The sequence below is a fragment of the Molossus molossus genome, unplaced genomic scaffold (assembly GCF_014108415.1).
Source record: "Molossus molossus isolate mMolMol1 unplaced genomic scaffold, mMolMol1.p scaffold_m16_p_20, whole genome shotgun sequence".
Classification (NCBI taxonomy): domain Eukaryota; kingdom Metazoa; phylum Chordata; class Mammalia; order Chiroptera; family Molossidae; genus Molossus; species Molossus molossus.
In genome coordinates this window covers 54,023,283-54,038,752 of record NW_023425356.1, presented here as the reverse complement: position 1 = coordinate 54,038,752, position 15,470 = coordinate 54,023,283, and the positions used below count along the sequence as shown (strand labels likewise).

The window sequence follows — 15,470 nt, the reverse complement described above, 5'->3', positions numbered from 1 at the left end:
CTAGAAAATAAATGTGATGTTTTTAGTATCGTTTCACAGTAATGCTGTGTTTGATCTCTTAATTTAATCATTTCATAAACAGATGTAGATTGGTGTTCCTTTTAATGAACTAATGCCAGAATAGAGCTATTCCTTTATTTAGTCTTTTTGAATCTTGACTGATTTCTAAACTAATTTATTCTGAAATTCTAACCAGGACATTAAAAGAAATGTAAGGGATATACTTTCTCCCACTTTGCAGTTTGCCTTGTCAAGACCACCTTTCCTAGCGCGTACTTTCGGGAGATTTTACAGTCCTCCCGATTTCTTTGTGTGAAACAAAAAGATCAAAGTTGCTTTGGAAAGAAAAGAATCAAGATCTCTAGTGAAGACGGGGTGGGGGTGGGGGGGTATCCAGACACTGAGAATCATGCAAGGAGAGATAACTTCAAAAAAATAAACCAAGTGGGCCCTGGCCGGTTTTGCTCAGTGGTTGGAGCATCGGCCCGTGGACCAGAGAGGCCCAAGTTTGGTTCCCGCTAAGGGCACGTACCTTGCTTGCAGTTTGACCCCAGCCCCAGTTGGGGTCATGTGGGTGGAAACCACTCTGATGTGTCTCTCTCACATTGATGTTTCTCTTCCCCTCTCTCCCTCCCGCTTTATCTGAAGATAATGTCCTCGGGTGAGGATAAAAAATAAATAAAAATAAACCAAGTGGGACCCGTCTTCTCCACCTCCAGGATGTTGTTGAGTCGTTGATATGAGGAGTCAGCTCGGAGAACATCTCCCTGTGCTCCCTTGCACCCTGCTGTGCTGCTTGCACACACACACACACACACGTACATGTACACACACAGCCACACACGTACACGCATGCACACACATGTACAAGTGCACACACATGTGCATGTATACACGCATACCCCATTCTTACAGCCTCTGCCTAGAACTTAAAAAAATTTTTTTGTTCCAACCCAGCATTTCCCCCCTTTTTTCCAACAAAAAAAATAATTCTCTTAAATATCTATATTTTTTTCCTAATGCTCTCTGTCTCAGAACCTGTTGGCTCAGTGCGCTGCAGCCTCGCCCTCTGCATTCCCCGCTCTGCGCCTCCCCCACAGTGTGTGTGCTCTGCTCCCCTCCCTGCAGTGTGCACGCTCTGCCCCCCCCCCCCCCCGCGGTGTGCTCCTTGAGCACGGCTGGGGTGCAGTTCATCTCCAGGAAGTGTGCCGGCATCTGGAGGGGCGTAGATTTCTAAAAGGAAGCCTCTTGCCAACTGCGCCTGACAAGCCCCCTTGCGGCTCCACTCCTCATGAACTCGGTGATGATGCGTTTCCTCAGTGAGCCATCCTCTGGAGCGCGCCCTGCTGGTGCTCGGCAGGCGTGGCTGGTAGTGTTTCAGGGTCCTCACTGCCCAGCCGTGAAAAGGCTGCAGGGAGCTGACAGCGCTGGGGACTTGACTGGCCCGGGCATTGAGTGCAGTAATGGGCAGCACGGGGCCAAGGCTCTCTGGCCCTGCGCCTGTCCAAAGCCCGTCTGTGTCTCATGTTGTTCATGTAACTCTGTCACTGCCATGTTCAGGGGAGGGGCCCCGCGTGCCTGTGCTGCAGACAGGATGCTGAGCGCGTTGACAGGCTCAGCGGTCACTTCCCGGGAGAGTGGAGCTGGGCGCCTGGTCCACGCTGCTGTGCTTTGACTCCGTCTTTACGGCTGGGTGGCGGGGAGGGAGGTCTTTGTCCTGTTCACTTGTATCAAATCTTGCTCTTTTCACATGGTATTTTAGCAGCTTATGTAATATATCATTAAATTGCACAATTACACTGACAAATGGCAAAAGTAGTTTTGGGGAAAAACACAAACCAACTAGTCATGAAGGTTCAGTCTGCTGTGGGCGTCGGTCAGTCAGTTTTAGGGGCAGGAGGGTCTAGTCTAGCAAACCGGCCGACATGAGGTCAGCTTCTACTCGCCTGGACATGGAGAACCCACAGTCCACACTTGAAAGCACTTTGCAGGACCTTAGTTTTCTTGTGAATTCCCACCCTGGCCTCCAGCTGAGCAAGGTGTGGGTCTTTGGTAAGTGAGTCTCCAGGAAGAGAAGAAGTGACCTTGGATGCTGGGTTATACTCTGATGGTTTGTCTTTTTCTCACAACGTGTCTGGAAGAGGGAACTGGTAGAACTGTATGAAAATAGCATACTTTTCTCACGCACGACATTGCATAACATCGGAAAGCTGATACTTGATCCTCATGGTGAAATGTTCTGGGTGTTTCCACCAGCGTTTCTCTGACTCCAGGGAGTGAGTGACACACTGTGTCCACATGATCCCTGCCTGCAGAGACCCGCGGTCCCTCCGCCCTGCAGAGGTCCCTCCGTCCTGCAGAGGTCCCTCCGCCCTGCAGAGGTCCCTCCGTCTTGCAGAGGCTCTGCGGGCTCCGTGTGAAGACAGCTTAAAATTAGCAGCACATTTCCGAGTGACAGTGCCAGAGTGTATTGTATTCATTTCTATGGCAACATCTTTCTCTTCTTTTTCTTTTTAAGTAGCTTCCCTTTGTTGCAGCTGGATTCTTTTAACTGACTTAATAGGAAGCTAAGAGTTTTGTTCAAATTCATCAGATCATCTCTCTACTTTTCCAGGATTTAATGTCCTCTGCAGGTTCTTTAATAAATAAATAAAAATAGGGGGAAAGTATATCAAGAAGGCTAAATAATGGATATTTTTATGCTGATAAAAAAGAGTAATGTTATCTCTGATGAACCCTTATTGCGATCCCTCTTGACTAAATAACTTGAGTATTGTTTCACAGATTTTTAATATAACTAGTAATTAGCTTTAGGTTTAGCTATGAGTGACAGAAAACCCAAAACAATAGTGGCCTAGACAAACTAGAATTCTGTTTCTCTGTCGTGTCCGTTCCGGAGAGCTTGTGGCAGCTCCTTGGTCACCAGGATGCCTTGTTCCTTCTGTCTTGCTGCCCTGTGACCCTCAGACGGCAGCTTCCTCTTTAGGTGCAAAGGGCTGCCTGGCTCTAGCAGTTGTGTCTGCATTCCAGCTGCAGGGTATGTCCTGGGGGCTGCCTCCCATCCTCACCACCCTTTCTCCTGCAGCTCATTGGCCAGAGCTCGAGTGTGTGGCCCTAGATTGAGGCTGGGAATGTGGTCTGTGTTCTGGGTGGCTTTGTGCCCCACTAAACCTGGAAAGGAGAGCAGATTGGGGCACAGTTAGTGCTGCCTCCCCAGGATGAACACCTAGACTTGTGGTCTTGGACAGCTACCCCCATAGCACCGAGCTGAATGCAGGCAGGCCGCTGCGCAGTGGCTCGAGGGCGTGGTGAGAAGCTGGTGAGTTTCTGTAGGCGCCTCTGTTCTGGAGATGCTGCTGAGAGAATCCGCGACACCCTGAAAAGGAGTGAGGTGAACACGGTGGAGAGAAATGGCTCAAGATGCACGGTTGTGGCGAAGAACATTTAGTTTCAGGAAGTAGAAGTGGATGTTCAGTAGTAAAGCAGGTGTGCGCGTGTGTGTGCACGTGTGTATGCGCATGCACATATGTGCACGTGCGTGCGTGTATGTGCGCACGTGTGTGTGTGCGCGTGTGTGTATGTGCGCGTGCATGCGTGTGTGCACACTACCTCTGACGTGAGATCAGACCGGTCAGGTCTGCAGCCTGCCAGTCTTCAGGCCCCTTGGCAAATGAGCACTCTCCGTTACGGGTGCCCCGTCTGCAAGCCTTTGGGAATCAGAGGTAAGGCAGGTCAAGTGTAATAATTTTTACACAGTTGGCAAGTTATTCTTCTTTTTCATAAATAATAATGTGGTCTTTTTGACTTTCTGCTGCAAAAGTAACTGTGAAATTCAGTGAAGAGAGAAAGTAGGAAAATGTTCAGAAAATGAAGTTTAAAAACAAGGCTTAGGATGGCATCCAGGTTGCAGCAGGAAATCAGTTCAGTCTGAGCCTGACCTTAGCCGATGATTGTGGCATCTCAGCGTGTTTGTTTTTCCAATAACCTTAATTTGGGGCTTGCAAGTTTGTTGGTTTGTTTTTTCATTCAATTTTGGGGACCCTGAAGCAATATTTTAATTATAGGGTTTGTAGGTTTCATGGCACGAAGATCAGCAAGTTTTGTTTTTTCTTGGCTATACTATGTTATCTTACTCTCAGAAATTTATGATCTTTGTGTCTAACAATGCGTTTAAAAAAAAAAGGCTCCCTTTCTGCAGTCCCAGAATTCCCAGGGCAGCTTCACTCGTCCCCTCCCCCGCTTTAAAAAAACATGCTCCCTGGGAAATGTTGCCTCAAATTAGACAAAGCTCACAGTTACTGGAAATGTTCCCCTACAGTTCTGATCATGTCCACTGATTTCAGTTTGTTGCCCACATTCTAGATTTTTCCTCAGTTTTGCTGACATTGTGTTTCAGTCGCACTGATCTTGAGCTGCACTGAACCATAGCTCTCGGCTGTCAGCCTGCCTCCTGCTGAGTCCGCTCCAGAGTGTGGGCGAGTGACGAGGCCGGTGAGCAGAGGGACAAGGACGCAAGAGGGCTGCAGTCCGGTTCCCGCCTCGAAGGGGGGCACTGGTGTACGCGTTCATCTTTTATTTTTTCCTGTGACAATGCCTGTTGGTGCTAGGAAGAAGGAGTTATTGATAACAGCAGTTAATATCCAAGCCACACGTCATCGTCAACCTGGATACCTGCAGAGGAACATCCCTTTTCCGGACCACTCGCCTCCCTTCTAGAAGCCACGCTCCTCTTGGCTGGTTCCTGGTGTTCGTGTCTGTGTGGTTGGCCCCAGAGACCTCCGTGCTCTGCCCACCCAGAGGGCATCACAAGTGGCAGGGTTCCATCTGATTGGGCTCGACATGCGTCTGTCCTTTCAGAACTCTCCACTGAACTGTGTGCTTCTTGAGAGCAAGAACTAGACATCTCCGCTAGTCCGTGTGGGCCCGTTGCTCACGGAAAGCATGTAGTGCTGCGGCCGCTCCTGTGGGGCAGGGCAGGGGCAGGGGGCCGGCGCCGCCAGCCCTGGCCCTACTTCGTCTCAAGTGTGTATCATGACAATTTGGGATCAGAAATTTTTCTGGGGAAAATGTTTCTGTTCTTCAAAAACAAGTTTGGAAATGACTGTATTGGATAGAGAGCTTCATTGTCTTGTGACATTTCTCTAGTCTAGCCTTCATTTCTCAGGACTGGAGACAGACCCAGATCAGGAGCTATTTCATGGCTGAGCCACAATTAAAAAGCTCGGTTGTAACCACGTGACCAGCACCCTCTCTGGTGCCCCGCAGCATCCAAGGCCCCAGAGCCTAGTGTGTTCCGGGTTCTCGTGGTCTCTGTTCATTGCATACTGAATGAAGCCGTCGTGAGAGGGTCGGTAGTTTATCAACCCTGGGCAAAGTTCAAAGAAAAGCAGTCATCTCTTCCGATCCCCCTGGATGTTGGCATCATAGACCCCTGAGTCTGGCCTGTCACAGGGCTCCGCCGATCTTCACCTAACAGGCTGTTCTTTGTTCGTCTCAGGACCACCTGCTGCTGCCAGCGACCACCCACAACAAGACCACGAGGCCGAAGATGTCGATCGTGCTGCCGGCAGTGAACGTCAACGGTAAGGCGGATTCCGTTTCCGACGAGCGCGTTTAACTGAGATGCTCTGGTTAACGAACGACATTTGAAAGGTTCGGTTGGTCAGGTATATATTCATACGTTAATTTTGAAATATTTCTCACCGTTTTAAAAAATACTATTTTAGAATGATCATACTCTTTTTAAAAATTAAAGGATTTAGCTCTGACCGATATGGCTCAGTGGTTAGAGGGTCAGCCTGCAGACTGAAGGGTCGTGGGTCTGAGTCCCGGTCAGGGGCACGTACCTGGGTTGCAGGTTTGATCCCCGGCCCCAGTCAGGGTTGTGTGGGAGGCAAACAATTGATGTGTCTCTCCCACATCAATATTTCTCTCTCTCCTTCCCTCCCCTTCCCTCTCCTCCACTCTATCTAAAATTCAATGGAAGAGTATCGTTGGGTGAGGAATAACCAAAAATAAATAAAACAAAACAGTCCTCAAAAAAAAATTAAAAAATTAAAAGTGACTTTTTAAGTTACTGTATCTGAAAAAGGAACATGTGTTCTCTTTCATTTGTCGAGTGGAAAGGCCCACAGCGGCCCCGCTGCGGCCCCGTGACCCCGCGGCCGGCCTCTGGTTTGCCGGGAAGAAGAGGGTGGTGAGGGCGTGTGCATGGGCTCCAGGGACTCCGGGCAGTTTCTGAGCGACATAGATGGTGTACGACTCCCAGACTGCACCTCAAGAGCCGATTTGTAGTCACTCTGTTCGCAGGCCAGGGGCTGAGGGACCGTCGTCACTATCGTCCTCATCCCCGTCCTCAGGGGACTCCTTCCTGTGGACCCAGGATCCCGGCCCCTCCCAGCTTCAGTCTCTGCCCCCAGACTGCCCTCTGTCCTCAGGAGGGGCTCCCTCTCTGCGGGGATGTCCGGCCTCCCTCACCACCACCTCTGCTGTGGGGACACCGGCCCCGCCTGCCTTCCTCCCCGCGCACCACAGCCGCACCTCAGGGTTGCTTGTCCGCATCCCTGCGCTTGCTTCCCTCCTGCCTGCTCCTCTCTGGCTTTTAACCCTCATCCCCGAAGTGCTCTTCCCAAAGGGTCGCCAACAGCCAGGCTCCTGCCAAAGCCAGAGGCCATGTCTCAGTGGGTTGACATGGTTGACTAGTCCCCCTTCCTTTCCGTGCTCCAAATTTATCTTTGACTTTCAAATTGACAGAACAGTTGAAAGATGATACCACAAGTATCTGGAGACCCTTCACCTGAACTTCACCCTTGTTAACATTCCCCTATTTTCTTCACCTTTATCTGTTCATCTGTCTACACTCATGTATTTTCTGAACCATGTGAGAGTAAGGTGCAGACATTCTGACACCTGACGCCATAAATACGTGAATATGTGTCTCCTAAAAGATGGATGTTTTCCTACAGACGCACAGTGACGTGGCCACACATTAAAATGCTTAGCATTGATTTGCACAGCTTGCAGAGTCAACGTGGTCCATGTTCCAGCTTCCACGTGGGTTCCAAATACTCTGTGGATTGGGGGAGGGACTCTAAATCCAGCCGGACCCTGCAGTGCCTCCACTTGCCCCGCCTCGGCAGTGTCCTGCGCCCAGATGCCCCGCCCTTGTCTTTCGGGACAGATATGTGCTTTAGAAATCAGTATGGAGGTGTGACACACACAGTAAAGCTCAGTCTTATGTGTACAGTCTAGTGAGTCTCGACACGAGCAGTTGTGGAAGCACCACTCGCGCCGTGATGCGGACGTTCCATTACTGCAGAGGTGTGTCGTGCCCTGCAGGGCAGTGCTGGTCCTCTCCGAGACACGTGGTCTGTGGGCCCCAGGGCACCAGGTGGGCTCGTCTGCTCCTCCTGCGTCCTGGCACAGCTTCTCACCAGCCCCGGGCTCCATGGGCTCTGCACACGGGACCAGAGCGGCTGTGGAAGCACAGCAGGGCCAGCCCCTCACCCCGCAGTGCTGGTGAGCTCGGCCGCCAGCGAGGATTCCCTCCGCTTGCAGATGAGACTCCAAAGCTCAGAGTGACTTGTACTGTCTACACAGCCACTGTTCAGCAGAGAGCCAGGGTTTAAACACACTGTGTAAGATGTGTTCTGATCCGATTAGTTATGTTGTTATTTTTGTATTAAGAAAGATGTGCAAATGTTACAGGTTTTTAAGATAGATTTTGTAAAACTGTGTCCCTGTGGTACAGGCTATGCCAGTTCATGGAGAGCAGTGTGATACAGTGTAATAGTCTAATACAGTTAAGTACAGTGTAATACGGTGCAGGGTAATACAGTGCATTACAGTGCACTACGGCGTAATACAGTGTAATGGTGTAATACGGAGCAGTGCAGGACAGTACGGTGCAGTACAGTGCAATCGTGTAATGTGGTGCAGTACAGTATAATAGTGAGATGTGGTGTGGCACGGTGTGGCATGGTGTAATATAGTTCAGAACAGTGCAGTACACGGTCTGAATCTGACGGGCACATATTTGTGGATGGACAGGATGAGTAAGGTAAATGTTATTTGGTCATTGCTTTATGGTCACTTGAAAGATATTACAACTTTAATTCTTTTTATGATTAAAAACAGTTGGCAGCACAGTCCAGTCTAATCTTCTAAAATGTAATTAAATGTGTGCTAGGCCGTCTTTCACCATGTTGTTGAGGTTTGGGATTCACAGTGAAAAGAACTGAAGCTATTCATGTCCTTTTCAACAATTGCTCTTAAAGGAAAATACATGTAAAAAGTTGACCTACAGCCCTGGCTGGTTTGGCTCAGCGGTTAGAGCGTCGGCCTGTGGTCCAGAGAGACCCGGGTTCGGTTCTTGCTAAGGGCATGTACCTCGGTTGCAGTTTGTCCCTGGCCCTGGTTGGTCGTGTGGGTGGCAACCACTCGATGTGTCCCTTTCACGTCGATGTTTCTCTCTCTCTCTTCCTCTCTCTCCCTCCCAGCCTATCTGAACAAGAAATGGAAAAATGTCCTCGGGTGAGGATAACAAAAAAAGAAGAAGAAAAAGAAATAGCTACAGCGAGTGGGATGTGGCTGAGAGACTAACGCCGCCCACCCTGTTCTCCAGTCATGTTCTGACTCATGTTCTTCATCCCGCATCTCGTTATTCTCTCCTTTCTTCTGTGTCGTAAGCGGCTGAGAACAGGCTAGTGAGCTGCCAGGATTTTATTGTCTGAGGAGCCTTCACACCAAAGATTTATTGAAGTAGAATAAAGTGCTGGTTACACTTTAACAAGGCTTTTTAAAAAAAGATTGGACCGGCTGGCGTAGCAGTGATGATGAAGTAAACGTGCTATTTTTAAAAAAGGACCTGGAAGTTTCTGCACTAACGTCAGCATTTCCTACTTTTAAATTATTTCCTCTTATGTTGTTGTGAAACTGCTCATTTCCTTTCAGTTTTGATAGATAATTCAGCAAAATAGAACATAGAAGAGATTTTTAGATGGTAACTACTTTGTAGAGATCTTCCCTTGGGGAGGGGCAGGCCGAGGCAGATGCGTCCCGTGGCGGGACCAGCTTGGTTCTGGCTCTGTGGCTCTCCGCCACGGGCCTTGCACGCAGTCCCTGTCACCTGAGGAGCAATGTGGAGACTAGCCGACTCTGCCCATGGGCACTCAGGGCCCAGGTCAGTGAACAGTGACTTCAAGGCCACAGTGAGATGCTTGACCTCCAGGCATTTCCCTTGAAGATCATGGAGAAGAACTTACTAGCAATGCAACAGGTGTTCAGGTGGAGAGGCTATAGCAAGGGCGGGAAGCAGACTGACCGAGTGATGACCAGAGAATGGGCAGCCTCCGTGATCCCTCCCACAGGAGTGTCGTCCTGGAGAAAGTGGTGGGAATGGCCCTGTTGGGGGCGGTTCTGTTTGGGGGCGGTTCTCGCAGGTTCTGAGCTGGCCACGGGTTGTCCGTCCTGGTGGTTTGCAGTGTGTCCTCACGTAGTGTCCGTCTCAGCGCTGTGTGATTGCGTCCAGGCAGGCGAGTGAGTGGAGCCTCCTCTCAGACCCTCAGCTCAGCTTCCATGCAGAATCGTCGGTGGTCAGGTGTCGGCCACTGCACAGCAGCAGTGAGGCACCCAGGCTGAACCCCCACTGAGGAAAGGGCAGGAGTCACACTAGGCGTCAGAGAAAAGACATTTTCTCTCAGGCAGACACACGGCAAATGCACTGTGTCAACACCGACTGACCAGGACACGCGGGACTTCAGATGGGTCTGGTGTCCTCTGAGCTCCTGGGCTGCGTTGGCAGCGTCCTGGGAGAAGAGGCACTGAGGAAGGCAGAGTGTGGCTCTGGTCGTCTTCAGAATTTGGGTCAAGTTTGCCTTTGTTCTTAGACCTTTCAGCTCACAGTCCCATCGATGCTGAGTCACCAGCTGGGCCGGGACCCGCAGTGACGGGTTAGTTCTAACCCAGAAACAACATGCTGATTGACTTTAAGAGAGGTCAGTGAGGTGATGGGCAGTTGTAAGTCCTGGTGCTCGTGGTGCAGGGTCAGAACTGATGGTGAGTGGGCGGTGAGCAGCCCCGTTTGCCCTGCACTGAGAACGAGTGGGGGCCTGGGCGGAGACCCTGGAGAGGACCCTTGCTGGAGAGACAGACTGGAGAGGACCCTTGCTGGAGAGACAGACCAGGCGCGCAGGATGCAGCTGGGCGGCTTAGGTCCGTAGCCGGCTAAGGAGGTGACTCCAGCCTGTAAACAAAAGGGCTCCGTGGAAGCCTTGTTAGGAGACTGGTGATCTGGCCGAGGTCTGCAGATGGGAGCTGCAGAGGGGAGCTGGCGACGTGGCCACAGCCGAAGTCCGCACAGGCCTGGGGTGGGGAGGGAGCAGTCCAAGGGCGTTTCAAGGGGAAGTCTGAGGTGCTGGCCGCTGGGCCGGAATGGGACTCTGAGACCACCGCCATCCGCTCACCCCGCGTTCTCTGGCTTTCTCTTCCTCCGGTCCCTTAAGGCCGTCCAGTGTCCTTGACCCCTCCCGCACGTGCAGCTACCCCCACTTCCTGCAGTTCCCCCGCACCCTGTACCAGGAGCAGGTCTGAGGGGGGTTGGGAAGGTGGAGCAAGAGCCACAGTGCTGGACCCCCCGCAGGGCCCGGCTCCGGGTCGCTTGTCCAGAAGGGTAGTTGCTCACGATTCACTGGCAGTTTCCTTTTTTTTTAATCCTCATCCGAGGACATTTCTCCATTTTTTGTTCAGGTAGAGTGGGATGGGAGAGAGAGAGGGAGAGAGAGAGAGAAACATCGACGTGAAAGGGACACATCGAGTGGCTGCCTCCTGCACGACCAGCCAGGTCCGGGGACAAACTGCAACCGAGGTACCTGCCCTTAGCGGGAACCGAACCCGGGTCTCTCGGGACCGCAGGCCGACGCTCTAACCGCTGAGCCAGACCGGCCAGGGTTTCACTGGCAGTTTCCATGGGTGACGTTTCCCTTGAGCAGTTTGCCATTTTGTGTCTGACTTCCTGGCAAGCTGCTGAACCTACAGGAAGCTCCTCGGACTCCAGTACTCCGTGGCTCGCAGTGCGCCGCCTAGGTAGGACCCGCGGGCTTCCGATGGCTGGGCTCACTGCGCTGCCCGACCCCAGGTCCCCAGGTCCCACCGGCGTCCTGTGAGGTCGCTTCCACTTCCTTCCTGTGGCAAGGATCTGTCTCTGCTCACACAGATGGCTTCGCTGGCACCAATAACAACTAGAGCTGAGCACTTGTTCAGGCGGACAGAGTTGGTCCGAGCCTCCTGTGGGCTGTCCCGAACCTGATTGTTCTGTTTGACGTGTGTCTTTGTGTTCTGGAACATCGGGAACCTGGCAGTATGTCAGAGACTGAGCCACTTCAGTCTTGCTTGTCTGTGTTCAGAGAGCTGCTGGGCAAGCTGAGGGCCAGGCCCTGAGCCTCCGTGGGGCCGCCGTTCTGGGTGCTGCACAGCGTCACCCTGATCACAGCTGAGGTGACGAGAACCACAGCTGGGCCTTCTGAACAGGCCTGCAGTCTGGTGTCTGCAGCCCAAGTCTGGCTCCTGCCAGTGTCTCCAGCCCACGGTGACAGTGCGGAGGGCGGAGTGCCGTGCTTGTGCCCGGACCCGCGGCCCTCTGTCACCAGGCACAGAGTGTGGCAGCGGCAGTGACGTGCCCGAGAGACGTGCTCACAAGCTGGTTCAGAAAATCCACGGGGAGCCGGACACTCTCCACGGTCGTGTGAGATGGGAAGAGACAGACCGGGAGCTCCGAGCTCCTGCTTCCCGACTGACGCTGGTTCACGGGAACCTATTCCCTCCATGCGCAGCGGACCCCGGTTCTAAACTGTCTTCCTCTTCCGTGCATTTTGAGACCCAGAAGCTTTTCTACATTCTCGTCAGTAGACGTCAGTCATTCCCTACGCAGCCTGTCCCAGGCCCACAGGTCAGTTCCGCACTCAAAATGTAACGTGTCACTTAATAGTGAAAATAAACAGCCTGTCTTCTCACTGATGCGCTCACTGCCTGCGTTCCTGTGGGCGTGGCCACCTGCTCTCGAAGGGAAACAGCCCCACACTCAGCTCCGAGCTTGAAGTTCATCAGGTGGTGGGTGGGGTGGGCCTGCCCCCCTGCGTGTGCGGGCGCTGCCTCGCGTTGAGGAGGGGTCTGTGCACGGGGCCGAGAGCCCTTTTCTCCCAGGTCCGACAGTAGTGCTGCTTCCGCCCACAGCCATGAGAACCTCCGGGTGCCGGGCGCGTCTCAGGGGCCACGAGAACCTCCGGGTGCCGGACGCATCTCAGGAGCTGAGCCATCTGTCCAATGTGAAGCGGTGCTCACCCCGCCCCCGCCCCCGCCCCAGGTGACTCTGCACAGTCCTAGTGGTCGGCTTTAAGCGGTCTGTGTCCGTTTCAGGGAACAGAAGTGAACCCTGGGTAACTTGAGCAGAATTTCCGGGAGAGCCACAGACGGGGAGGCCACCCGGAGCCCGTGCTGGTGCTGTCGGCCTGGGCCACCCCCAGAGGCGCCTCCACAGCCCTGGCTCCTCAGGGTGGACCTCAGCGCCCAGCGCCCTGGTCGCATGCCCGCCGGGGAAGTGCAGCCCAGGAACTGCCCCCCCCCCCCGTGGTCCCTGTGCTCACACCAGACGCACAGCGTGCTGGGTGCCCAGCGTGGGGTTGTCCCCTCACCAGGTGGTTCTGTGACGCCAGTGGGCCCTACAGCTCAGGTCTGACTCCTGGAGACAGCGTCCGACCCCACGGGGGCTCAGTCTCACCGCCTGGCCACCATCACGCTCTCTGCTTGGTGCATGCTGTCACCACAGGTCCGGTCTCACGCCGTCGCCTCCTGAGGGGCGATCAGTTTGCTGGGGTGGCTCACAGAGCTCGGGAGACACTGACATCTCCACTCGTGAAGGACGTGATGAAGGGCACGGGACCGCGGGTGAGGGGGTCCGGGGGGCGCAGGAGCCTCTGTCCCAGTAGAGTTGGGGACGTCACCCTCCCAGCACCTGGATTCGTCCACCCACCTGGAAGTCCTCTGAAGCCCACACCTTAGGGTTCTCTGGGGCCACATGGGCAACCTCGGTCACCAGCTCCACCTTCAGCCCCTTCCCCTCCCGAGAGAATGGGAGGGGCCAGAGTCCAAGCTTCTGGTCAGGCCTGGTCTTTCAGGGGACAGCCCGTCCAGGAGCCACCCGAGTCCCCTCCTTAGCACAAGAGGGCTCCGGGGGCTCCTGTCCCTCAGGGAAGGGCCACGGTCTCGGGAGCCCATGCCCGTGGTCTCTGTTACCCCACAGCTTCTCACACGGGGTTGCAGGTCAGCCCTCCCGCAGGGGGAGATCTCCAGACCGAGGAGGATAGTTGGACGCCAGGGGGCCCAGACCTCTGTCCGCAGCATTTTGGATGATGGGGGAGGTTAAACACAGGTGGTGAGAAGGAACCGCCGAGGAGGAGGAAGAGGAGGAAGAGGAGGAGCACGCGAGTGTGTCTGCACGTCACTGAGACAAGGGAAGCCCTCGTCTCCCCAAAGCCCCTGGCGGGCTCAGCGGAGAGGGAGGGCCCAAGAACGGGTGCGCTGGGGGATGCAGGAGCCGTCCCCTCTGGAGAGGGTCCGCTCAGCACCTGAGAACAGGACTTCAGCGAGTGTCCTCGTTCTCAAATGAGCAGGTGGAGCCTGGCGACCGTCACAGCCTCCCGTCGGCTGTAAATTCTGTAACTCCTGCACGACAGGCTGGCAACTCACGTCTCTCCTGAAACTGTGTGTTTTGGAAAGAAGATAAATCATGAGCTTAGGTTCTGATGACAGTAAACGTCCACGAACCCAGAGAGCCGAGGCCCCGCCGCCCACACAGCTGTGTGTTTTTAAACAATGGCATTTTCCCACGCGGCGAGGCGAGGCGTTGGGCTGCAGCGGGGGAAATGCTCAGCGGATTTGTCATTGTTGCTCTTGGCTTCTGTTTTCAGGAGAGGCCTCTTAGGTTCCTGTTTCAGTAATCTATGCCTCAAGTAGATTTTAGCCATAACATACCATATTGAACATTTGCAGATTAAATTGCATTTACGATAATGAATTCGAATGTTATGTTTCTTTCAAAAATAGTTTTATCTCCATATGAAATACGAGATTCTTCACATTTGTTAAGTGGAGAATTTTGAGGATACTCTGTATCCACTGGTCAGCTGTTTTCCTGTTTCGATTCAGTTGATTCAGTGATGGAAAAGGTAGCAAGTTGTGCCTCTGAAATAAATAACACGAATCGTCTAATAAACACAGTTCCACAGCAGCTGTCCCCAGCGCCTCCCTCCCCAGCAGCCCGTGGCGTCCTAAGGCTGTTCGGTTTGCGTTTTACCTGTGGGTCAGGATGCTGGGCGTGTTTCCGTGGCGACCAGCGTTTGCACATCTTCCAGGGAGGACTGTCTCGGCTCGCCAGCCTGTTCAGAACATGTGTGTCGCCCTCTGTGACCGGTGGGGAGTGTCCGTACGCTGCGGCACAGCACGTATCACACCCGTGACTCACGTGTTTCCACTGTCGTCCGTCTGACCTTCCGCTTTCTGGAGCAGCCTACTCCTAACTCAGGCGGAATTTTGTTTTCCAGAACTTTCTGCTAAGTTTTTTAAACGTCTGAAGTTGTAATCGGAAATCCTTTGAAAGTAGGTCTAGAGTCTAAGACGCAGCAGGAAATAGTCATCGCTCGAGGAACCATGTTCCGGGTGGTTCTCTGTCTCAGCCTGTCGCCTTCCCGTGGTGGAGAAGCGGGCATGGTGGCGGTGCCCTGCGGCGAGTCCTCGCCCACGCTCACCTTTCGCTGTGTTTATGTCCTCGGTCACGCTCCCGAAAACAGTGTTATTTCACGGCTTCGCAGTCCATCCGCGGAGGGGCCGCCCCACTCGGTCCCGGGGCTCTGCTCGTCAGCGCCGGGCTTCCAAACAGTCTTCTCACCAGTGCGACCTGGCGACGTCTCGCCTTCCTGGGCAGTCGCACGTCGGTCGTGCCCAGGAACATCGTGGAGGAGTGTGCTGTCACAGAGCGGTTACTGTGCACACCGCACGTCGGAGGGTTGGGAGGGGCCGCGGCAGGGCGGGAGAAAGGCCCAGGCAGAGCCGGCCTGCGGCTCAAACAGGAGGCCGTGGTTCAGCTGGAGGCTCTGCCCAGAGGACGCCCAGCTCACCTTGGCTGTCGGGCCCGGTGCCTCGTGAGCACTGGACCTAGAGCTGCATGTTCCCTCCATCCTGCCACGTGAGCCCCGGCATCTGGCTCCTACAATGAGTGAAACAGAGTGCCCGAGGTGAGGCCGTCCTGGTCCCCTCCTCTCAGTCGCTCTCCGTCCCTGGGTCACAGCCGCTCTCCGTCGGAAGGGAGCCGAGCGTGAACCCCGGGGCGCAGCCTGTCGCACCCAGGAGCGGGCTCTGAGCTGGGCCTCCTGGAGCCATGGCGTTCTTGGGTGGGCTGTGGACACGCACCTCCCTGTGCG

The 15,470-nt window shown here is 53.8% G+C and overlaps 1 protein-coding gene across 2 annotated transcripts in view; it reads left to right on the top strand.

Moving 5' to 3' along the window:
* ATF6 (activating transcription factor 6) overlaps positions 1 to 15,470 on the top strand; it is an 88,839-nt gene that overhangs the window by 65,199 nt on the left and 8,170 nt on the right. For both annotated transcript variants that reach the window (XM_036273069.1, XM_036273068.1), the window contains exon 15: positions 5,498 to 5,582. In XM_036273069.1, coding sequence (XP_036128962.1) covers positions 5,498 to 5,582 — 85 coding nt within the window. The remainder of the gene's footprint in view (positions 1 to 5,497; positions 5,583 to 15,470) is intronic.